Source organism: Oryx dammah, unplaced genomic scaffold, assembly GCF_014754425.2.
Source record: "Oryx dammah isolate SB20612 unplaced genomic scaffold, SCBI_Odam_1.1 HiC_scaffold_27, whole genome shotgun sequence".
Lineage (NCBI taxonomy): Eukaryota > Metazoa > Chordata > Mammalia > Artiodactyla > Bovidae > Oryx > Oryx dammah.
In genome coordinates, this window is record NW_024070211.1 from 111,286,235 (window position 1) to 111,310,462 (window position 24,228).

Consider the following 24,228-nt stretch of genomic DNA (forward strand, 5'->3'; position numbering starts at 1 on the left):
GCATATATTCATATGAAAAGGAAAACTTGTAAGAAATGAACTGGGTTATTGAGCTGAGGAGTTTTATATTGAAGTTGTGGCCTGTGTTCTTGCCACTTAAAGTATAAGAAGAAAGAGAGAAATTGAGAGAAGAACTGTTACGTAAAAAAGATCTAGGACTTGATTTGGGAAATTCTCAGCCTGTTCTGAAGACACTAAATTTAGAAAATTCATTGGTGGCGAAGTGTACTCTGGGGAGAAAGCCAATAGTAATCTTGGCTAAATAATCTTGTTTTGCTGAATAGACAGGCGTGACTCATTGATCTCCCCAGGAATCTCAACAAAGCCAGAAATAGGGATTGAATTCTGTGATATAAATTCAGGGAGCACCTGTGGAGGACCATCTTGTCTATTGGCATGAACTTTCATGGCATACATACGTGACCCAGAAAGTGTTCCAGAGTGTCATATCAGCAGAAATACAGCCAGTTTGGACTGACAGAATACGGGAAAGCTAATGGACTTCTAAAATCCAATAGGCAAGAAACAGGCTGATAACTCTATTCATCTGCAAACATGTGCTACCCTTCAAGAAAAAGGATGAATGATTTTGAAGGAGGAGCTTCAGGCTCAGAGGGTAGTGTCATAGACCACAGTATTCCTAAGTCTGATGAAATTTGAGCCTTCCCGGGTAGCTAGGCAGTAAAGAGTCCGCCTGCCAATGCAGGAGACCTGGGTTTGATCCCTGGGTTGGGAAGATCCCCTGGAGAAGGGAATGGCAACCCACTCCAGTATTCTTGCCTGGAGAATTCCATGGATAGAAGAGCCTGGCAGGCTACAGTCCATAGGGTCGCAAAGAATCGGACATGACTTAGAGACTGTACAACAACAATGGAATTTGACCTATTGGATTTTGAAATCATTTGGTAACATTTCTTCCTACTATTTTCTCCCTTTTGGAATGACTGAAGTCTATAACTTTTATCCTATGCTTGTCTTGCCTTTGTTCTTTGGAAGTGATAACTTGTTTTCTAGTTTCACAGGTGGAAAGGAATTTTGCCCCATGATACGTCATACCCATAGTCTCACCTGTACCTTATATGAATAACATAGATGATGAGATTTTAGACTTGAGTTGATCTTGGTGGATGTTGGCGAGGGGGTGTCTTTGGCATGTTTGGATGGACATGAATCTTTAAGGGACCTTCAAAAAATTCTATATTTTAGAGTTTTTCTGTTCCTAGACATTCCTATTTAAACGTTTTCAAAATTTTAACTAAGTTTAAATTCCTGACGTGAGTCTTTTCCCAGCCTCATGCTCCACTCTTTTTATTGTTAAAACCTTTTCTCATTACAGGGATTGGTTGATTTGCCCCCTTTTTATTATGTTTGTTTGCTTGTTTCATTTTATTGTAAGGGACTTGTCCAAAGTCACACAACTAGTAAACAATCTGTATTGCACACAGGAGAGAATCACTTATCGTAGTATGCATAATATATAGTAATATCCTCCTCAAAGATGTTAGAACTATTTATGACCTGTTCTAAATGGTCCTGGGCTTTTGTGCTTGTTAGGTTTTATTTCTGTTTTTCACAGTGTATATTTTATTTATTTGCCTGCTCCCATACTTTTATGCTATTAGCTCTCAGTTTATTGCTAATATGAGAGACTTCCCTCTTGCAAACAGTCCCCTTATGGGTAAAAATTCTGTATTAGTAAGCTTAAAGGAATGGAAACGTGAATGATATATAGTATAAAAGAAATCTGAAATAGTCTCTTATGTCCATTATTCAACTTCAGTGTCAGAAATATTTTGAGCACTAACTTCTTTTAGTTCTCATTTGCCACCCCTATTTGAGATGACTCAGCTTGTTAGATAAATATATATAACTTTGACTTAATATTTGTTTTTTTCAGTGGTTTGTGTCTCTTAGATATTTTTGAAAATTTGCAGCTATAAAAATGACTCATTGACTAATACTGTAGTTTTGGTTATTTGATATTTGAAAAGATTTAATCGTAGATAAACTAGCATTTAACGCAGAATTTACTAAATTTATAATCAAATATTTATTAAATTTTCAAGCCCAGCTACTCTTAAAAATTGTATTTTTCTTTTGTGTTGTACAAAATTCAGTGGTGTTTGAGGGGTTTGCTGGTTTTTTTGTGTTTCTTTTCTTTTTAAGTTCTGGCTGGTAGTGCTGAATTGATTTCTTCTGAAGGAACTATTAGTTATTGATAAATCTTTCAAATATTATGTGCAGTGAAAATAGCTGTGTATTTGCATTGACTTCTGATTGTTCCATTCTTGAAAACGAGGTTTCTCCATTTAGAAACAAGGTGTTAGGAGTAAGGAATCAGTCTTTTATAATGTCTTTTTGTAGGATTATTTATTTGCTTCATTGTCAAAGATCATTTATTTAAATTGCATGTTCAAGCAGAGACCTCTTTTTCCTCTTGTAAAAAAAAGAATGGATAGCAGATGTGGGGGGAACAGGCTTGGCTCTTTCCCATTTGCAGTGAGAATGTTCATTTCACAGGGGTATAATGGCAAACAAAGCAAAGTCACTGTTCTTATGACACTTACGTTCTTGCCAAGGGGAGCAGTCAACAAATAGATATTAAATAAACAAATTAATATGTATGAAGAAACGTTTTGCTGGTTTCTGAATGAAGAGTATCCAGTCATGTGGTTATCTGAAGGGATCAGCCTATGCAGAGGCCCTGAGATGAGAACATTCTTGGCATTTTTGTTGTCCAGAAAGATCACTGTTGTTAAATTGTGGTGATGAGAGAAGAAGGGTAGGAGATAGTTGAAGAGGGTTGGCAAAACTCGGTTGATGGAATAAGAGTAGCTGAAGCCCTTGGAAGTTTTAAGTAGGTGGGGGTTATGTGATAGTGTTTATATTGTTGAAAGATGATTCTGCCTGCTATGCAGAGAACCCACTGTAGAGGGCAAGAGTGAGAGGAGAGAGACCAGAACATTGCAGCGTTGTGGGCAACACTGCATTTACCTGCTTGAGGGTATGTCTTTGGTTGTTGTTCATTCGCTGTGTCTGACTCTTTGTGACCCCCATGGAATGCAGCACACCAGGCTCCTCTGTCCTTCACTGTCTCCAGGAGTTTGCTCAGACTCACGTCCATTGAGTCGGTGATGCTATCTAACCATCTCATCCTCTGCTGCCCCCTTCCTCTTTTGCCGTCAGTCTTTTCCAGCATCAGCGTTCTTTCCAGTGAGTCACCTCCTCAGAGGTAGAGTCAGCAGTATCTGTTACTGAGTTAAATGTGATTGTTGAGGGAAAGAGGAATGAGGAGGATGCCATTGCTTCAGTGGTGGTGGTACTATTCCCTGAGATAGGGATGATTGGAGAAGTAGATTTAAGTGGAAAAAACCCAAGATTTTTGTTTTAGATGTATAAGGTTTGAGACTATGTCATAATTGAGTTTATGCACACGGTGCTTTGTAGTATTTTTGCATGTGAAAAATATACCCTTTTAGATGGTCAGAAACCAGAGCACATCTGCTTAGAAGTTATTTGCATATTACAATTTTGCCATTATATTAATCTTTCATCATCCATGCTTTTTCTTTTGCAAACTCTCTAGTGGCACCTAAATTTTTTTAGTCACAAGATGTCTGTAGAACATCTCCATAGCTATCATCTTTAAAGATAATGTAATTATTTTGAATTTTGCAGTATAATAAACTTTATTATTCGGACACTGATGGTTTGTTCATCTTATGGTTTTGCTTTTATCAGTACCTCCAGCCCTCTCTCAAGGTAATTTCATTGCTTTTTAGTAGAAGAATGTGTAACAAAGATTGTTCAGTCTTGCTGATTGCTGACATTTTAGGGAAGGGTTTGTTGAAGAAAGTTGAAATCCATGGATAAAGTTTATATTATCTGTGAGTTTCAGTCATCTGTTTTATCCTTGTCTCTCTTTAATTTGGATTCAATTTGAGAGTAAATGAGAGCAAATTTCTTTAATCTTCTGGATTCCTGAGGGCTTTTTTAATAGAAAAATCCTGTGTATGTATAAAAATTTAATCTTGAGAAAGTGAAAAAAATACTTTGGTAGACTAATAATATTTCCTAGTGAATTCCACTGCATTCCTTTTTTGATAATGGTGACAGTATTCTTAGTGAGAAGTTCTTTTTGTGAAATATCATAAAAAGCTTTAAAATTATGTGTTTAGATCTTTATCTTGGAACATCGTTGTGAGTTTGGTGGTAGTGGTTTAGTTGCTAAGTCATGTCTGACTCTTGCAACTCCATGGACTGTAGCCTGCCAGGCTCCTCTGTCCATGGGATTCTCCAGGCAAGAATGCTAGAGTGGGTTGCCATTTTCTTATCCAGAGGATCTTCCCTACCTAGAAATCGAACCCAGGTCTCCTGCATTGCAGGCAGATTGTTTACCAACTGAGCTATTGTAAGTTTAGTTAGGTTGCAAAGCAGTAATGCAGTAAAATTTAACATAATATGACCTTTGTTTTTCAAAAAGTGGAATTACAGTTTTTCTCTACTTAATTTCTCCAACAATACTGAAATTTCTGCAGCTTGCATATTGTCAGTGAATGTAAGACTGAGCAAGTTTATGTAGATGTGGAGTTTTTTGGCTTGTTTTTGCAGCATATCTTGGGTATTCTTAGAATTACAGTTAATGTTAACTCTCTGCGACTTTAGCCAAGCCTTAACATGCCTTCAAAATTGGTATTTCAAAAATTATGCACCACAGACAAATTTAGACAAATGCTGCTATTTAGGTTAAGAGGCTAAAGAGGTAATTTTTTAAAATCTGTATTAAGTACATGTGTACGAATTCTATCCGACTACCAGTTAAGTCTCAGGCACATTGCTTTATGCAGTGATGAGGAAATGTAAAAATTGCTTCATGGAAACATCAGATATGTAACAGTGTATAGAACACTGGAAGTTGAAATGACCATAGTCAGAGTATACAATCCAAAACATTTCATCTTAACTAAGAGAAGACCTAAATAGAAGGGTTACCTTTATGCTTTCCTTATTAAAAAGACATTGCCAGTTGTTAGGAAAACATTTGTAAGGCATGACCTTATTAAGTAAACATATCATGCTGTACTCTAGATTCTTGATCAGCTTAATTTCTTATCCTTTCTATAGCTGTGGGCTTCCCAGGTGGCGCTAGTGATGGAAAACCTGTGGGCCAATGCAGGAGATGCGAGAGATGTGGGTTCAATCCCTGGGTCAGGAAGACCCCCTGGAGGAGCGCATGGCAGCTCATTCCAGTGCTCTTGCCTGGAGAGGCCCATGACAGAGAAGCCTGGTGGGCTACAGGCCATGGGGTCGCACAGAGTCGTACATGATTCAGTGACTTAGCACACATAACTATTTCTATATAGTTTTGATTAAAGTTTAGGATAGTCTTGCTGCTGCTGCTGCTGCTAAGTCGCTTCAGTCATGTCCGACTCTGTGCGACCCCATAGATAGCAGCCTGCCAGGCTCCCCCGTCCCTGGGATTCTCCAGGCAAGAACACTGGAGTGGGTTGCCATTTCCTTCTCCAATGCATGAAAGTGAAAAGTGAAAGTGAAGTTGCTCAGTCATGTCCAACTCTTAGTGACCCCGTGGACTCCAGCCTACCAGGCTCCTCCGACAATAGGATTTTCCACGCAACAGTACTGGAGTGGGTTACCATTGCCTTCTCCAGGATACTCTTGAATATAGAGAATTTTTCAGTGATCTTCAGAAATAGAATCTAAACCTTTAACCACAAGCATTGAAACTTGTGTAAGTTTCAGTTAATGTTTAATTCTACATTCAATTTAAAAAGATTATATGGGGATTTTCTCCAGTGATAACTATTACCTGGCCAGTGATCCAGTATGATAGATGAATACTTAACCGAACTAAAATAAATTTATTCTTTTAGAAAAGAGTGTAGATCTGTAAAATATTTTAGTTACAGGATTTTTTTTTCCCCCTTAAAGCAGAATCCATTTAATAGAGAAATGCAGACATTTCTCCTTCAGTGATACAAAGTTCTGAATTCCAAGTTTGAAGAGCTATTGGTTTTATGTTTTGTATTTTATGTAATAGATATACATTTTCTCTAGTATAATACATGTTAACAGATTACTTATTTTTAAACGTGGCCCTTTTTTCCTCTGTGAAAGTTCTTAAAATAATGTATAAACTTGCCCAGAGCAAAATATTTATTTGAAGATATTACAATAAATAGGTATCCTTCTAAGGCTGAAAGTTAAACATTAACCATCTTTCAACTTTGTTGAGCTCAAATCTTTGGGCTGCTCTATAGTCCACCAGAACTGCTACTTGACACTTAAGAATTTCAAAGAAATCTTTGAAGTACATTTGGTGCCGGATATGTGAAGTTATTTGATCATGCTTTGCAGTGCCTTGTTGAGAAGACATGACACGGGGGGAAATTTTTAAAAGTTAAAATTATATATACTATATGTGTCTTGAAGTGTTTTCTTTTAAACTGATAGATTATAAACCTCTTTATTTAAAACTAGTGTTTCTTGACTTTTTAAAATTTGAATTAATACTACCTTTACCCATTGCTACTTTGGATTTTAATAGCCACACAACAGACATATTAGACCTATCCCTATCCCTTATTATTATACTTTCTTGTTACAATGATTGAAATTGTACAAATTCTATAAAATATGCTTAAGATCATCTTTTCATATTAGTTAGCAGTTTCAAGAGAAAATATTTATCAAATAGTACTTTAGAAATAAGCAAAAGTAGTTCTGTCAAATGTAGTGCATTTAACCTTGAGCATGAATGGATTGTACACACTGGTGTACATGTTAGAAATAAGCTGTTGGGTAAAATGTTGAAGAGCTATATTTTTAAATAATAGCTCTTTTTTTATAGCTATAAACAAGTTATATATAAATGTTGGTGTACCAGAGCATTGAAAATGAAACTTGTTTGTAATAAACTCCATCCCTGGTTCTCTATCCTGAAATGTAACTGAATGATAATAAAGTGCTATTCATCTGCAGGTGCATTGCTTCTACTTAGTTAAAAGATGGTTGAAAGGACAGGAATTAGTAGCATGTTGTATTAGCCTTTTGTAGTGTATTTTGTCCTAAGCATCTTAATTTCCCTGTTTTGAATGCTAAGTAGCAAGGGTCTTGGTTTAGAACTAATACCCATCATGCATGTAAACGGTATGAAAGAGCTGCTTAGTAAGTTAACACAAAGTGTTCTTGTGTCAGTCCTTGTGGAAATAGATACAATACAAACATTACAGCTGAACTCACCGCAAACTCCATTAAGTAAAAACCTGGCCTCATTGTTCAGGAAAAAGTTTGAATAGAATGCAAGCTCATTTTGTTGAATGTAATGTCAGGCTTTTAGGGACTGTATTGAGGGATAAGGTTTTGTTAAGTTGAGACCAATTCATTAAGTTTTATTGCCTGGTGAGAAGCAGTAATACTTTATTGTAAGACTTCATCAAATATTCATGGTTAAAGAGAAGTAGTAAATGTATTCAATCAAGTGGTCTTTTGGGGTTTTGAAAAGGATTATGAAGTCTGCTCAGCTGATAGTTTAACATTCATCGAGGTTGTTTAACAAGGGTAATTTTAATCTCTGAGTTTAATTTTGTTGTCCAGGCTTGTCTCTTTTTACTGTCACAAATCCAGCTCTGTAAAAATTGTGTCACCTTATAGGATGAGTGGATAATATATCCAGTCATATAATTTATGTATTTCCTAAGTGGGCATATTTTAAATATTATCTTAATTTTGAGTTTTGGTGTGAGGGAGTTAATGACCTGCTTGCTCATGGTGAGGTTGCCGTTTGTTTGGTCTGACTCTAGCCTCACCTCACTACTGCTGGTGATCCTTTCATGTCTTGAATAATATACTCTTCTTGACACATGTAACTTAATAAGCAGCCATGTAAAATAGTAAGCAGTCTTTTGTTTTGGCCAGTTCAAATTGTCTTGAAGGGGTGTGGTCAGCCTCCTCCACATGATGGTAGAGATTTCTATAGGGTTGCATTCATTCTTGCAGTTGATTTCAGACTCTCCACCTCCTCTTTTTTATTTCTGTGTTATGCTTGTGTTCATCTCACATTTTTGTGGCAGTATCTTGTACACATGAAACTCATCCTTTCCCAATTTGCTGTGTGTTCACTTCTTTAGTTTAACAGTGAATTAAAGTTTTGTGAATTTTGTCCCTTTCAAAAAAACTAAGCATATTCAACTAGGTCCGAGTTATTAATTTCTGTGTGTGTCCTTTAATCTCCATTCCTTAGGCAGATGATGTTGAGGGCAAGATTAGACAAATCATTCCACCTGGATTTTGCACAAACACGAATGATTTTCTTTCGTTGCTGGAAAAAGAAGCTGATTTCAAGCCATTTGGAACCTTACTTCACACATACTCTGTTCTCAGTCCAACAGGAGGAGAAAACTTTACCTTTCAGATTTATAAGGTAAAGATAGATCTAAATGTTCCCTTACTTAATTTGCCTGAAACCCATGTTCTGTTTTGATGTGTTATTTTCAGTGATTTATTCTAACTTCAGGAAACAAGTCTTTGTCAGCAATAAAAACAAAGATCTGTTTTGTATGTGTGTCTGTGTACACATCTTAATCTGAGACTTCTAAACATTTTCCCACAGAATAGTTTTGTGTTCTGCAGACTTTCACTTACCTCTGTGATGAGTTTCACCTGACTTTTCCTGGCTTTTTCCCTAGGCTGACATGACATGTAGAGGCTTTCGAGAATATCATGAAAGGCTTCAGACCTTTTTGATGTGGTTTATTGAAACTGCTAGCTTTATTGACGTGGATGATGAAAGATGGCACTACTTTCTAGTGTAAGTACAGTTCTAAAGCAACAGTAGACCTTATTACCTCCACAAAGCCAGCATTTTAATTGTGGCAGCCCAATTATTGGGACAGTATAATGATATTTTTCCCAGGAAAGAAAAACTATTGTTTATGAGGCTTGAGTTTTCCTTCATTATGCTTTGGGAGACCTTGAGAATAGAGCCGAATTAAATGCTGTTGTCCGTTAGGGCTCTGAATGTAGGCTTAAACAGTAAAATGAGCTTTGCCTGTGTTTTCTTTTACTTGCCACCTATTCATCTTTATAATAGGCAAGTGCACTGAAGTGATGTAAAGAGGTCTGATTTATCCAAGTTGCTGCACACCAATTAAGTGAATTGTATATTCAGAACATAGCAGGTGTACCCATTGGGCCCTCACAGAGTAGCTTGCTGACACTGAAAATTCAGTCAGAGAATGGAAAAGAAAATGGACACTGCATGGGAGCGCGACTGTAATTGACCTGCTTGGCTTTCTGTTTTATCTGCAGATTTGAGAAGTATAATAAGGATGGAGCTACACTCTTTGCGACCGTAGGCTACATGACAGTCTATAATTACTATGTGTACCCAGACAAAACCCGGCCACGTGTAAGGTAATTGGCAGTATAACACGTGCCTTGTCTTTTATTTCAGAAGAAGGAACTGCTGAAGTTTCTAATACTTATTATAATAGTGTTGATTTGTTTTAAAAAATCACCATTATTCATTGGCTGTGTACTGATTTATTTCATTGTTCCTTTTGAAACAGTTTGGAAGATTAAATGTTTACAATTTTGAGTGTCTCAGTGATTTTTGGAATTCTTAAAGATGGATTGAAAAACTACACAAACTTGAAAATGTTTGTATTACTGTAGTGATTTGCAGTCTGTAAACTGGTCAGGTTGTAATATTTTAATATAATTTCTTTACTATAGTCAAATGCTGATATTGACTCCATTTCAAGGTCAAGGCCATGGTGCTCAACTTCTTGAAACAGTTCATAGATACTACATTGCATCTCCTTCTGTTCTTGATATTACAGGTATGTAAATTTTGTTACTGAAAAAGCTTTTCTAAATCTCTTCTTTACTAATTTTGGTTTTGTCAGAAATAACTTTTGTTTTAAATAGCAGCAGTCTCCTGAGGTCTTTTTGGAACTGTTTAAAGATGACTTAAGTTTCATTTTAAATCATAAGCCCTTTGTGAAATTGGATTGCATCTCTGAGTATGAAGTGCTTAGTTGAACAAATTGAGGATAATGAACTGAATATAAAATGGGAAATCTTGGTCAGGAATATATATATATTGCAAGTATGGTATGACTGTTTGTTCAGTCTCTTTCTCAAGCATTTTATAAAGTTGATTTATCTTTTCATCTAACTTTATTGCTACTGTTAAATGATTTGGGAACTTGGGAGATGAAGTAATTACTAAAGTTAGTTTATATCAAAAGTTACAAACTGACACTTTCACTAGCTTAGTGACTTGTAAAATTATAGAAACTTTACACAATCAATAACACTTCTTTTTAGCTAAGCTGAAAGTTGTTTAGCTTCTGTTTACTTGTAGAGCTCGGACTTGGTACTACATGAAGGGACTTTTTGGTGATTTTAGTTGGAGATTAGGGTTTCCATAAGTAGTCTTTGTCTTCTCTAGTGGGTAATGTGCCAGCAGGGGTTGTTTCTGTGAAGCCTCTTAACCACTTTCTTCTGTCTACTCCAGCCTATAAAGTCCTTGATACTTAGCGCCAATTAGCAGATAAAGAATTTTATTTCTTAAATCTCAGTGAAGAGTCATCAATAATGGTAGCCTTTATTCATTGCAAACTGAAGTCTCTAAAGAGAAAATGCTGAACATGTTAAAGGACTTCTGAATTTGAAAACTCGGTATTGGCCTTTATTTTCAGTGTTAACATTTCTTAGCAAATTACTAAAAATCACTGATACATTTGTTCTCATTAAGATATTTCTCCTAGATTTCCATTCTTGGTCTTTTTAAAAAAAGGGTAGAGTTCTCTCTTTGGTTGTTTTAGTTGTGTATAGATCCATTATTTTGCATATTTTTAAAACTTGTTGGATCTTTTGCAGGCTCTGGATTTCCCTTTGCAACCCAGAATATTCCTTATACTGAGATGGCCTTTTGCTTAACTGACATATAGCCAGATATAGTAAAAATTCAAACCTAACCATTAATGGCCTATGTTACAGGATACGTTTTTGTGGTATAATTGCCACCCATTTTCTTTTTTTAGCACTTTTCTTTAGCACATTATGCCTCATGACTTGCAGGATCTTATTTCCAAGACCAGGGATCTAACTTTGGCCCTGGCAGTGAGAGTGTCAAGTCCTAACAACTGAACCGCCAGAGAATTCCCTTTTTTAGCACTTAAAGTAAAATACTGGAAAACAGTTCTTTATATCATGTGCCATTTTTCCTTTTGAGGATGTCAGTATCATAAGATATACAGCATTTTAACACATCTTGGTTATATGACCTTAAATCTGTTCTTTAAATATTCCATGTAGTACTGGAATATGTTACATGGCTTTTTAGAATTTTATCTGTAAATGTTTTGTAATATGAAGAGTTAAAAGAGTGTTTTTTTATATGATAGAAGAGTATTAATGTTGGTAGATGATATATTTAATTTGGGGAAAAAAACCCAAGCTTTGAGCCCATGTATAACTATCAATTTACATCCAAGCAAATTTCATCTTTTAAATGCATCACTTATGTAGCATAGAAACAAAGCAATTGAAGGATGTCACAAATTAATGGGTGTTGTCATTTAAGGTTCATTTTCAGGCTGACACTTTTAGTTAAAGTGCTTAAAGTTGGAGTGGTGACTTGGCCACTTAAACTAATATGAAAGTACAAACAAAATATTGTTAGTCTATAATGGCTTATTTAAACCTGAGTGGAGATTTTTTTTACACAAGTTTTTAATTTATGTGAAAATTACAGATAAGAATGTGGTATGAATTTTTTTAGATTTTTCTCAACTGTAATTCTCTTACCTTTGATGTGTTTTCCCCTAAAATTCTGAGGGGATATTAGTTACTTAAGATACTTAAGCTTTCACCCATACTAAATTTTATTGTATACTGGTATTAGCAACACAGTTCTTTTTTTCTAAACCAGTTCAGAAACAGGTAGACGTGGATAAGCATGTGTGTCACTATTAGCACTTCAAAATTTTTTTCAAGAGATGCTTGGCTTAAGAGTTTGTCACTTAGTAGAGATTTCATTAATGCAGCTTTATTGAGGTCTGATTTTCATACCATTAAATTCATCCATTTTAAGCATATATATAGTTCAGTATTCTTAGTATACTTGCCTAGTTTTGTGGCCTTGTTGTAGAATATTTCTGTCACCATAAAAAGATTCCCTCATGTCTATCCCCAGTCAGTCCCCAGCCCCAGTCTCTTGTACTGAGATCTGTGATCTGTTTCGAGGTAAAGTTTGTGCATTATGTCCGGAAAGTTTCTAAATTAATCTTCTTTACATGTGATCATACAGTTTTTCCAGCAGTTTGCTAAAAAGACTATCCTTTCCTCTATTGAATTGCCTTGGTACCTTTGTTCAAAATAGGTTGACTGTAAACGTAAAAGATTTGTTTCTGGACTCTTGAATCATCTGTGTCTGTAGTGCTGCTGGAACCATACTGTCTTGATTTTTTTTTTTTTTTTTAAATTTTTAAAAAATTTTTTATTTTATTTTACTTTACAATTCTGTATTGGTTTTGCCATACATTGACATGAATCCATCACAGGTGTACATGAACCCCAAACATGAACCCCCCTCCCACCCCCCTCCCCACAACATCTCTCTGGGTCATCCCTGTGTACCAGCCCCAAGCGTGCCGTATCCTGCATCGGACATAGACTGGCAATTCGATTCTTACATGATATTATACATGTTTCAATGCCATTCTCCCAAATCATCTCACCCTCTCCCTCTCCCTCTGAGTCCAAAAGTCCGCTATACACATCGGTGTCTTTTTTGCTGTCCTGCATACAGGGTCATCATTGCCATCTTTCTAAATTCCATATATATGTGTTAGTATACTGTATTGGTGTTTTTCTTTCTGGCTTACTTCACTCTGTATAATTGGCTCTAGTTTCATCCATCTCATCAGAACTGATTCAAATGTATTCTTTTTAACGGCTGAGTAAATACTCCATTGTGTATATGTACCACAGCTTTCTTATCCATTCATCTGCTGATGGACATCTAGGTTGTTTCCATGTCCTGACTATTATAAACAGTGCTGCGATGAACATTGGGGTACATGTGTCTCTTTCAATTCTGATTTCCTCAGTGTGTATGCCCAGCAGTGGGATTGCTGGGTCATAAGGCAGTTCTATTTTGTCTTGATATTTTTATTGTAGTTTTCTTACTAAGGTTTTTTTTGTGTGTGTGTGTTTTGCCTTAACAGTAAGTTTAGCCTGTTAAATGCATAAGTTGAATTTGTGGAGCCTGTTTTGCCGGGGGGCTGTAAACTAAACAGACAGTTCTTCAAACGATCGATGCATAGAGTTAGAAATGGGTACTGGCCTTGGCCAGGTGGGTGGGAATGGAGCAGAGAAGTGGGGCCTCAGGGACCCAGAGGCACACACTCCCAGAAGGCAGTCCTGCTCTCCGTGAGCATCTAGACAACACAGACTAGGGCTGGTTGCTGCAAACTCACCATCAGTGGAGCCTGGGTTTGTTGATCTCCTTGGGACTGAAATGCTGCCTCGCCCAGCCTTGGTGGCCTTGCTTTTGCTCTCTGGGGGCGTCATGGCTCCAGTGGTAGGAGAGCCTTGACCTTTATGTTGAGTTTTGAAATCAGGAAATGAAAGTCCATTGTGTTCTTTTTCAGAATTGTTTTGGTGTGTTTTCATTAAAATTTTTGTTTTGTTTTCTGCTTCATTGATTTCCACTTTAACTTTTATTATTTTCTTCCTACTGCTTTGAGATTAATTTACTCTTTCTAGTTAAGATTGAAACTTAGGTTATTGATTTGGTGTCCTTCTTTTCTAATAATATAGCTACCTAAATAATACTTAAAAATATTATTATATAAATACAAGTATTGGTTATACTGATCATATAAATTTTCATAAATTGTGCTTTCATTTCATTCAGTTCACGATGAAGTTTGATTATGATGTGTTTAGATATGTAACATTATGTTTTTCCTAGTTGAAGCTTGTTGAGCTTCCTGGATGTATAGATAAAAATTTTTTCATCAAATTTGGAAAGTTTTTGGCCAGTATTTCCTCCGCTCTTCTCTCTCTCCCCTTTCTTTGAGACACAAATACATTACAGTTACATTGGTATACTTGAATGGTTTTAATTTAGGTTTGTGTCAATCCATTTTACATTTTATAAAGCTGCAGAGTACAAGTGAGGGAAACAAGGAGGTTATTGTAGTAGTTGAAAAAAAAAAAAAAAACACTGGTGGCAGCACATAGGAGAGGGATCAGAATGTCCTTCATGTTTCTGGGTAACTTGTATAACTGCATGATGTGACCAGATTAATAAGGAAAAGACTGAAGAATTAGACAAAGTAACTAATTACAGTGTTATGTTTACTTGGTGATTTTCTGTAGGTCTGCATTTGTTATTTGGTTTACTGTTGATTTCACTTTCTATGTATTCCTAATCTCAATTTCATACCAAACCGATGCCATGACAGAATTTCACTTTACCGCCTTAAAGCCATAGTCATATAATGTTACTTAATAATTACGTGTATATGAAGTGCTGCATAAAAGTATAAAGACAGTATTTAGTACATGTAGATTGAATGAATGAATGACTCAATCATAAAACATTACCGTTAGCTCACTCTTTTTTTTTTATAAAAATTTTATTGCGATATCGTTCACATGTCATACAGTTCTCTTATTTAAAGTGTTCAGTTTTTCAAAAACATGTTTACAGTGCAGCCATCACCTTAACCTAATTTTGGAGTATTTCATTCTCCCAAAAAGAAACCCAGTACTCATTAGCAGTCACTTCTTTCCTCTTATTTCTCTACCCTTTCAATCCCCCACCAGTGCTACATAGCCATTAATCTACTTTTTGTCTCTGTAGATTTGCCTCTTTTGGACATTGGAATCGTACAATAGAATGATTGACTTCTTTCACTTGGCAGAATGTTTTCAAGGTTCATCCTTGAGCATCCATTAGTACTTTATTTTTACTGCCAAATACTATTCCATTGTATGAATATACTATATTTTATTTATCCATTCATCAGTTGATGGACATTTGGGTTGTTTCTACTTTTTGGCTCTTCTAAATAATGGTATTATAAATATTCGTGTACAGTGTTTTGTGTGGACTTGCGTTTTCATATCTCTTCGGTACATACCTAAGAGTGGAAATGGTGGAAAATCTGGTAACTGTGTTTCCCCTTTGAAAGAAACACCAGACTGTTTTCCAAAGTGGCTGTACCATTTTATATTTCCACCAGCAAGTAGATGAGGATTTCAGTTTATCCACATCCTTGCTGATTCTTGTTATTGTCTTTTTTCTTCTAATCATCCTAGTGGACAAGAAATGGTATTTCATTGTGGTTTTGATTTGCATTTCCCTTTGGCTCATAATGTTAAACATCCTTTCATGTGCTTACTGTGTGTATTTATATCTTCTTGAGAAATTCCTATTTAGATTTTTTGCCCATTTTCTAATTGGGTGGTGGGTATTTGACCTTTTCTTATTGAATTACAAAGTTTTATATAGAAAGTCTGGTTACAGTTACATATCATATATATGACTTGGGAATATTTTACTCCATCTATAAGTTATCTTGTCATTTTCTTAAAGGTTATCACTTGAAGCACAAAAGTTATACATTTTTATATAGCCCTGTTTATCTACTTTTTCCTTAGTTGCTTGTGCTTCTGGTTCTGTTATCTAAGAAACCATTGCTTAACCAAAGGTCTTGAAGGTTTACTCCTCTATTTTCATTTAGGTCTATGATCTGTTTTGAGTTAATTTTTGTGTACTGTGTGAGGAAAGGGGGACCAACCAACTTCATTCTTTTTGCTTATGGAGATCCAGTTGTCCAAGTACCATTTGTTAAAAGACTATTCTTTCCCTCATTGAATTGTCAAGGCACCCTTCTCAGAAATGAGTGGACCAAAAATGTATGGGTTTATTTTAAACTCTCAACTCAGTCCCATTGACCTACATGTCCATCTTTATACTGGTATCACAGTCTTGATTACTGTAGCTTTAGAGTAAATTTTGAAATCAGGAAATGTGAGTCCTCTAACTTTTGTTCTTTTTTCAAGGTTGTTTTGGCTATTCTGATTTTCTTGCATATCAATTTTAGGATGAGTTTTTTAATTTCTGCAATAAAAAAGCCAGCTGGGATTTTGATAGGGATTGCATTGAACAGTTGGTAGAGAATTGATATTGTAACAAAACTGTTTTATGACCCATGAGCTAGCTCAGACTTCAACATTCTTTGTGTATACCATCTACTAGTTAGAAAATGAGGGCTCAGAGAAATGAGATAATTTGCCTAAAGTCCTTCATCTATGAATGACAGAACTGGGACTCACACTCATTCTCTGACTATGCAGTGTTTTTTCTGCCTGTATGTTTTGGTATCTTCCCTGTCCACTAGTCAGTCTAATGTAGAGAACATAGACAAGCGTAAAGGAAGACCTATGCTACTCACATGCCATGAAGAAAGAATCAAAATCATACTCTCTAAATGAGAAAGAGTGCTTTTTGTAAAAGGAGGAACTTTTTTTAAAAAATTACGTTAAAGAAGCATAGAAGACTTTGAAGTTTCTTAGATTAAAATAAGGGAGTTATAAACTTAGCTTTGGAACCCTTAGCTATCAGAAAATGGCTTTTGGAATTGATTATCCAAACTTGAATCTCTTGTGTATACAGCTGCTTTAACTGAAAATAAAACTAAGGTACATATGACAACAAACTAGTCAAAAATTTATATTTAATGGGAGAATGGCATTGAAACATGTAAAATATCCTGTGTGAAACAAATCGCCAGTCCAGGTTTGATGCATGATACAGGGTGCTTGGGGCTGGTGCACTGGGATGACCCAGAGGGATGGGATGGGGAGGGAAGTGGGAGGGGGGTTCAGGATGGGGAACACATGTAAACCTGTGGCAGATTCATGTCAATGTGTGGCAACACCAATACAATATTGTAAAATAAAATAAATTAATAAAAAAATATATTTGAAAAGTAGTTTCTAATTTCACAAATAATATATATGTATTATTTGCAAATGGATTGTACCTGTAACTTTATTTGACAAAGATGGTAGTGCTATTATTTGATTTATAATCTTTCATATTGTAACTTTTGTGTTATATAATTCATTGAAGAATATTTGCCTTTCTAAGGTTAGTGTGTATACTGAGGTTGCAGATGATGAATAAGTTATGCTGGGTAAGGGAAATGTTATTCTGCTTTCTTTCTTTAGCGGAAGATCCATCGAAAAGCTATGTGAAATTGAGAGACTTTGTGCTTGTGAAGTTTTGTCAAGATTTGCCCTGTTTTTCCCGGGAAAAGTTAATGCAAGGATTCAGTGAAGATATGGCAATAGAGGCTCAACAGAAGTTCAAAATAAATAAGGTATTTTTATTCTGTAGAAGGAAAACATTTAAATTTTGAAAAAAATCATTTAAGTACATAATTTAAATGTTGGAAATACATTAAGAATACATGTGTAGGAAGTAGCAGTGGTTAAGAATACAGGCCCTGAGACTGGCCTGGTGGTTCAGTGGTTAAGACCGCATTTCCACTGCAGCAGGCATGGGTTTGATCTCTGGTCAGGGAACTAAGACTAAGATCCCACATGCCAAAAAAAGAAAAAAAAAATACAGGCCCTGAAGCCAGATTGCCCAGGATCAAATCTGGCTTTACCACTTGCTCTTAGGGCAATTTAGTTTACTTCCTTATGCCTCAATTTTCTCATTAATAGAATGGAAAGATAATTGATTTCATGGCTGCATTAAGTATAACAAGAAAATGTTTATTTAAACTGGTAAAGTAGTTAGTGCCCCTGGAGACTATATTGATGGGAGGGGGATTGGAATAAAACATACAATTTTCACTTTTTATACTCCTAGATGTATTTGTTTGGATTTTAAAGTAATAAATATCTTAAGATAAGTATGACAAATAATATAGGAATTCAGAGGAAATTATTATATTTATGTTAGCAAGAAATCAAAATATTTCATAGTGGGGATACATTTGATCTAAGCCTTAAACAATGGGTAGGTTTTTGAATATAAAAGTATGAGGGATGAAGAGTATTCCAGTAATGAGGACTAGTACTTGGTGCTGTTGACCTCCCCTCCCCTGGCTTCTAAGGCACTGCAGTTCCTAGCTTTTCAATTAACCACCATGCTTATCTTTTTTGAGATTTGTCACTGGCTTCTACATTTTTGTATGCTCCCTAAATATAATTCTTCCCCAGAGTTTTTTTATCCAATCCTCATTTTTTCTCATTCTACTTAATTCTGCCTGAGAGGGCTCATCTGTTACATCTGCAATCCAGATTTTCCTCCTGAGGTCCAAAACTATGCCAAACGTTCACTGGTCACTGACCTTCAACAAACAATTTGAATTGAAACTTTCCGTCTTCTCCTGCATAAAAACACTTTAATGGATTCATGGTTTTAAGATGTAGAAATAATTTATATCTCAGACTGTATTAAACCTTTAATTAACTAGAATTTATTTAATAGCTCAGCTTTCAAGAGAAAGAATATGAACACATTATTACTGAGATTAAAGCTCCTCAGAATGGCATACAGACACCATCATCATCTGGCCCGTGCCTGCCTTGCTTGCCTCAGCTTCCTCCCACTTTCCCATATGCTTTGGCTCTACTGAACCTCTTGCCGTTTCCCAACTGTGCTACAACTTTACTCCTTTCGCTACTGCTGCTAAGTCGCTTCAGTCGTGTCTGACTCTGCGACCCCATAGACGGCAGCCCACCAGGCTCCGCCGTCCTTGGGATTCTCCCGGCAAGAACACTGGAGTGGGTTGCCATTTACTTCTCCAATGCAGGAAAGTGAAAAGTGAAAGTGAAGTTGCTCAGTCGTGTCTGACTCTTAGCGACCTCATGGACTGCAGCCTACCAGGCTCCTCTGTCCATGGGATTCTCCAGGCAAGAGTTACTCCTTTTATGTACCTGTATATCAACTATTCCCTTTGCCCTGTTACCCCCTTCTCCAGTTTCTTCATCTTTGCCTGGCCAGGTAGTACATTTTTCAGGCTCAGTTCAGGTGTTTTTTCCAGAAATTTCAGTATTATCTTAACCTATGTATACCTGACCTCTTCCTCACTCCCAATAAATAAGTGGAATGACAGAAATAGGAAAACTATAGGCCTACTCCTTTGGCTTCAGTGTTACCACAACTTCCTGATTTTTCTCATATTTTTCTTGACTGTTTTTGTCTGCTCATTAACTGGCACTATACTACAGGGTTCTGACCTCCCCTCCCCCCACACACCCCCCTGTCTTCACTGTGTGTGTTTTCCTTGGACTGTCTTAACCATTAACCAGTCTTAAGGTTTAAACTCTGTATTGATATTGCTTAAATCCTTGTCCTTGGTCTAGAATTTTCTTCAGATTTATATGTTCTCTTGGCTCCTAAATCTCTCCTACTCTGTGAAAATCTCACTGTCATTCCATACCCTCCTCCACAGTCTTCCTCCTCTTTATTTCTAGAATTCTTGTCCCCTTAGTATTACTGTTTGTGCTGTCTCAGTTAATACCATCATCATTTTTTGCCTGATTTAATAACTGAGCTTTCTGATTGGTCTCCTTACTCTTCTTTCGCTACCATTTTCATTTGTGTCCCAGCAATGTTAAACTACTTATGCACGTGTGTATGTGAGATATGCACACACATATAGTGCCCTGCCCTGTTTTAAGAACAGCATGCTCCCTTTCCTTTAAAATTCACTCAGGTTTTATTCCCCCAGGAATCCTCTTCTAACATTGTTCCTCCATTCTCAGGCTGTGCTGCCATAGTGTCCTGTGCACCTTTCTATCATGAAATTAACCATACCTCATTCATTTTTGTTACACAGTAGACTACTTGCCTTCTTGAGGGCAGAGACTATCTTTTATTGCTTTTTGTCTGGCACCAAGCACAACTGCTGACTTCTGGCAGGTATTCAACATATGATGTGTTCTTTTGGGAAAGTGTTAGTTACTATTTGTAATTTGAAATGTTCATGTTCTTCTTTGGTTTATTAGCAACATGCTAGACGGGTTTATGAAATTCTTCGACTACTGGTAACTGACATGAGTGATGCTGAACAATACAGAAGCTATAGACTGGATATTAAAAGAAGACTAATTAGCCCATATAAGGTAGGACTTTGAAGAGTCTTAAACATTATATTCTTGTCACTGTTGAAAATGAAGAATACCTAGCAAATACCAATGTGTGGGAGAGTCCAAATCATTCTGCTAAATTAACTTTACAAAAGTGAAAATATTCTTCCAGTTACAAGAATTCTCCCTGTCATAATTTTCCAGTGTAAACTATAAATGTTTCCATTCACTTAAAAACTAATCCCAAGGATAGTTTACTCGTGGTTATTTTTTTATTTGTATGCATCTTTTAAAAAACTGAACGCCCAGAATCTTCCCTAACAAATTATCTTGTTTTTTTTTTTTTTCATTGTTTTATTTGTCCCTATATTCTGCTTACATTTGCTTCTTTCTTCCTAAATATGGCCTTGGTTGCCTTTTGTAACCCCTGTACTTGACCATAGCTGAAATCGCAACTTAGTGTTGTTTACCTGTTTTGTCATTGTTCTTGCTTCTTTACCCCCTGCTTTTTTTTCATTTCCTTTATTTTCCTTTAACTCAAAAATATTCCCCTCCTAGATCAGGTCTGGCCTCCTCATCTTTTGGCCATTATTAAGGTAGATATTGTCCATGCACTTGGGTGGAGGAAGATTTGTGATTCTTGTAGTTGGGCAGTAATCTGATTGGAGAGAATATTCATTTATTTATTTAACAACTAATTACTGAGTGCTGCATTTGTATGTATTATACCTAGAGGCTTATACAGCACCATAGTTGGGAACATGAATGACAAATTTGAATCTGTCTTAAGGTTTAAGGAGAAAGTCAGTTAATAATGAGTAAATATATCAAGTACATAGTTACGATTTTTATGATTTTTCTAAGTTAATCCAAGTTTTATTCATCATAGATTCTGCTTTATAGAGCCAGTCTTTTGAGTGTTAATAGTATATAGGGTTGCACTACTCGTTGAATCTCAGCTTTTTTCCTTTATCACATCTTGTTTGCAATGTAACTATTTCTTAATTTATTATAATTCTAAATATAGCACATTCTGAATATAAAAATAATTATTTGCCTGATATATAAATCCTTGTGTCTGGAATTCATATATTTTTTCTTCATAGTGCCATTTCATTAAGCAATTAATGGAATACTTAATTTAATTGATTTTCTAACTTAGGAACTACCATCTGCATATAACAGGTTGTAATAAATTATAACAACTATTCCCCAAAATTTGTCAGAAATAACATTTTATTCTTTATCAGTCTTTATGTTTGTCAACTCTGAAACTTCATAAAATTGGTAGAAATGGTACTTTCCAAAGATTTTGATCTTTAATATTAACTTGTTAGCTGGAAAATTTCTTTATGATGAAATGGGGCATATAGAACAATATAATTAGATGTTAGCATGACAACATTTAAGAGTATTAAAACTTTTAGTAATTTATTAAATTATGTATCTCAGATACTTGTGATATTTTGTATAGGCAGATGCAGCAAATAAAAGATGATTTCTAAGTATAAATAGCAGTCATGAAGTTATGCCGAATAATGGGAATATCTGTAGTTCATAAAAGCAAGTATTGTCTACGCTTAAGAATAATGATTTTGTAAATATTATTAAGTATCTTCACCTGTCTAGCAAGTTCACCTTTTCTAAAAGATGACCAAAAACTGGTTATTAAACTATTTAAATTCTAACAGCCAAAATCGGTATCACCATCCTTGCACTCATACAAAATATTAAATTCTTTAGATACTTGCTCAAACCCTATTTATAGTATCCCAATTTTAACGAGTTTAGTTATCCAGTATTCTGTCTCATTGAGAAAACCAAGAAATCTTGATCTGGGTTGATAGCTGCAGGGTGATAGAAAACCTACCACATACTTGGTAAAAGCCTAGAAATAGTTGAATGCCCTATATGCAAGGGAAGAGTTAGAAGATTCCTTTGTTGAATGTATGCAGATGGTTTTCTCCAATTTGTCATTCCAAGCTGATACTTGTATACTGTGCTGTGCTGTCACAGCATTCTCAAATGCAAAATTATATTTAAGAATAAAGTAAAATTGCTTAATACTGAGTGTGATTTTGAATTTTTAAAAAATCTTTATATGCCAAATGGGGAAAGTTTGGAATCTAGAATTTATGTTATACGTTAACACATTTTATGATAAGAAAGTGTAACTTAGATTGTCTTAAGTTATTACGGAGGAAAGGAATTGTTTATTGATAGCAATCCACCAATTCTGTGCTGCCTTTTTTTAAGGGCTTAAATTTCCATATCAGTTTAGTCCCACTAAGAAATTTTTTTGGGTAGATATTAGAAGTAGTTGTACCTTATTTTAAAAGTTCTTTACTGATAATTTATTTGTATCAGAGCCAAGAAGGGATAAAAATAATTTGTCTTAATTAGAATCATTTTAAAAGCACAAAAAGAAATTCTTTAGTACAGAAGTAATTTTCAGGTGTTCAAGAAAAGATAAATTTGAACAATTTGACTAAAAAAAGAAAAGTTGGTGCAGCTGCTTGGTTTTAGCATTTAAATTCTTATATTGTTTCATAGGAATATTTTAATTCATAATTGGTTTGCAAGTACAAAATTTAGAATCATTGTTATAATAGCGTTGGATTTGGAATCAGAAAACTCAATTTTGAGGTCTAGTTTTAACTTTTACAAATTGTGTGTGTTGACAGTTTATTAAAATCTGGGTATTAGGCTTCTCTTCTCTAAAATGGAAATACTTCCATAGTGAGGAACTGAAGAGAAAGAAATACAATACAGTGTGCATGTTTTTAAAGATAACCTTTCGATAAGTCTTAGGGCTTGTTATATGTCTCCACACCATTATTATTTTTAAATTTTGCAAAAGAACCTTATTTCTGTAGTTCACAAAAGAGACTGGTTGAGCAGATGGAAATTAAGGCACTCTTAGAGGTGGTGGAATTTTTGAGATATTTGTAAACCTTCTTGGAACCTCTGAAAACTAGGCAAGAAGAGATTGTTTTTTGGACCTTAAATAAACTGACACTAATATGATCTTTAATTTTTCTGCATTAATTAAAATTATCCACAGCCTTAATCTATGAAGGAATTAGCTTTTTAAGTTTTTTTTTTAAACACGGTTTAGAAGATGAATTTATAATATTTTCCTACATATACAAAGCAGTATACATACACAGTTTTAGGAATATTAAAATCAGTAAAACAGATAGCTCAAATAACTTATTTTAAAAAATGAACCATAGTTTACATGCTCATGAGGAACTTCTATAATAGTTTCATAGGTTTCCATAAAGCTAGTACATGTATTTTTTTATTCCTAGGTACTTAGAGCTCTTAAATTTAATTCAGAGATGTATTGCCATGTCAATAAATCTGAGAAAAACTGACAGAGAAACTGAAGGTGGCAGTGAAGGGGGAGATAAACTGAGGAAGTAAACACTCTTAAGAGATCTGTTGTTTTTGTTCAGTCACTAAGTTGTGCCTGACTCTTTGTGACCCCATGGACTGTTCACCAGGGTTCCCTGTTGTTCGCTATCTTCTGGAGGTTGCTCAGATTCATGTCCATTGAGTCAGTGATGCTGTCTAACCATCTCATCCTCTGCTGCCTCCCTCTCCTTTTGCCTTCAGTCTTTCCCAGTATCAGGGTCTTTCCCAGTGAGTCAGCTCTTCACATCAGGTGGCCAAAGTATTGGAGCTTCAGCTTTGGCATCAGTCTTTGCAATGAATATTCAGGGTTGATTTCCTTTAGGATTGATTGGTTTGATCTTGCAGTCCGAGGGACTCTCAAGAGTCTTCTCTAGCACCACAGTTCAAAAGCATCAGTTCTTCAGTGCTCAGCCTTCTTTATTGTCCAGTTCTTCCATTGTACATTTGTCAGCAAAGTGATGTCTCTGCTTTTTAGTAAGGTGTCTAGTTTTGTCATAGCTTTCCTTCCAAGGAGCAAGCATCTTTTACTTTCAGGGCTGCAGTCACCGTCTGCAGTAATTTTGGAGCCCAAGAAAATAAAATCTGTCACTGTTTCCACTTTTTCCTCTTCTGTTTGCCATGATGGGACTAGATACCATGATCTTAGTTTTCTTA

At 35.5% G+C, this 24,228-nt stretch overlaps 1 protein-coding gene across 1 annotated transcript in view; it reads left to right on the top strand.

Annotated features, from left to right (window-relative positions):
• HAT1 (histone acetyltransferase 1) overlaps nucleotides 1-24,228 on the top strand; it is a 40,269-nt gene that overhangs the window by 13,194 nt on the left and 2,847 nt on the right. The window contains exons 5-10 of the mRNA XM_040229345.1: nucleotides 8,261-8,440; nucleotides 8,706-8,827; nucleotides 9,328-9,432; nucleotides 9,754-9,860; nucleotides 17,278-17,429; nucleotides 20,074-20,190. Coding sequence (XP_040085279.1) covers nucleotides 8,261-8,440; nucleotides 8,706-8,827; nucleotides 9,328-9,432; nucleotides 9,754-9,860; nucleotides 17,278-17,429; nucleotides 20,074-20,190 — 783 coding nt within the window. The remainder of the gene's footprint in view (nucleotides 1-8,260; nucleotides 8,441-8,705; nucleotides 8,828-9,327; nucleotides 9,433-9,753; nucleotides 9,861-17,277; nucleotides 17,430-20,073; nucleotides 20,191-24,228) is intronic.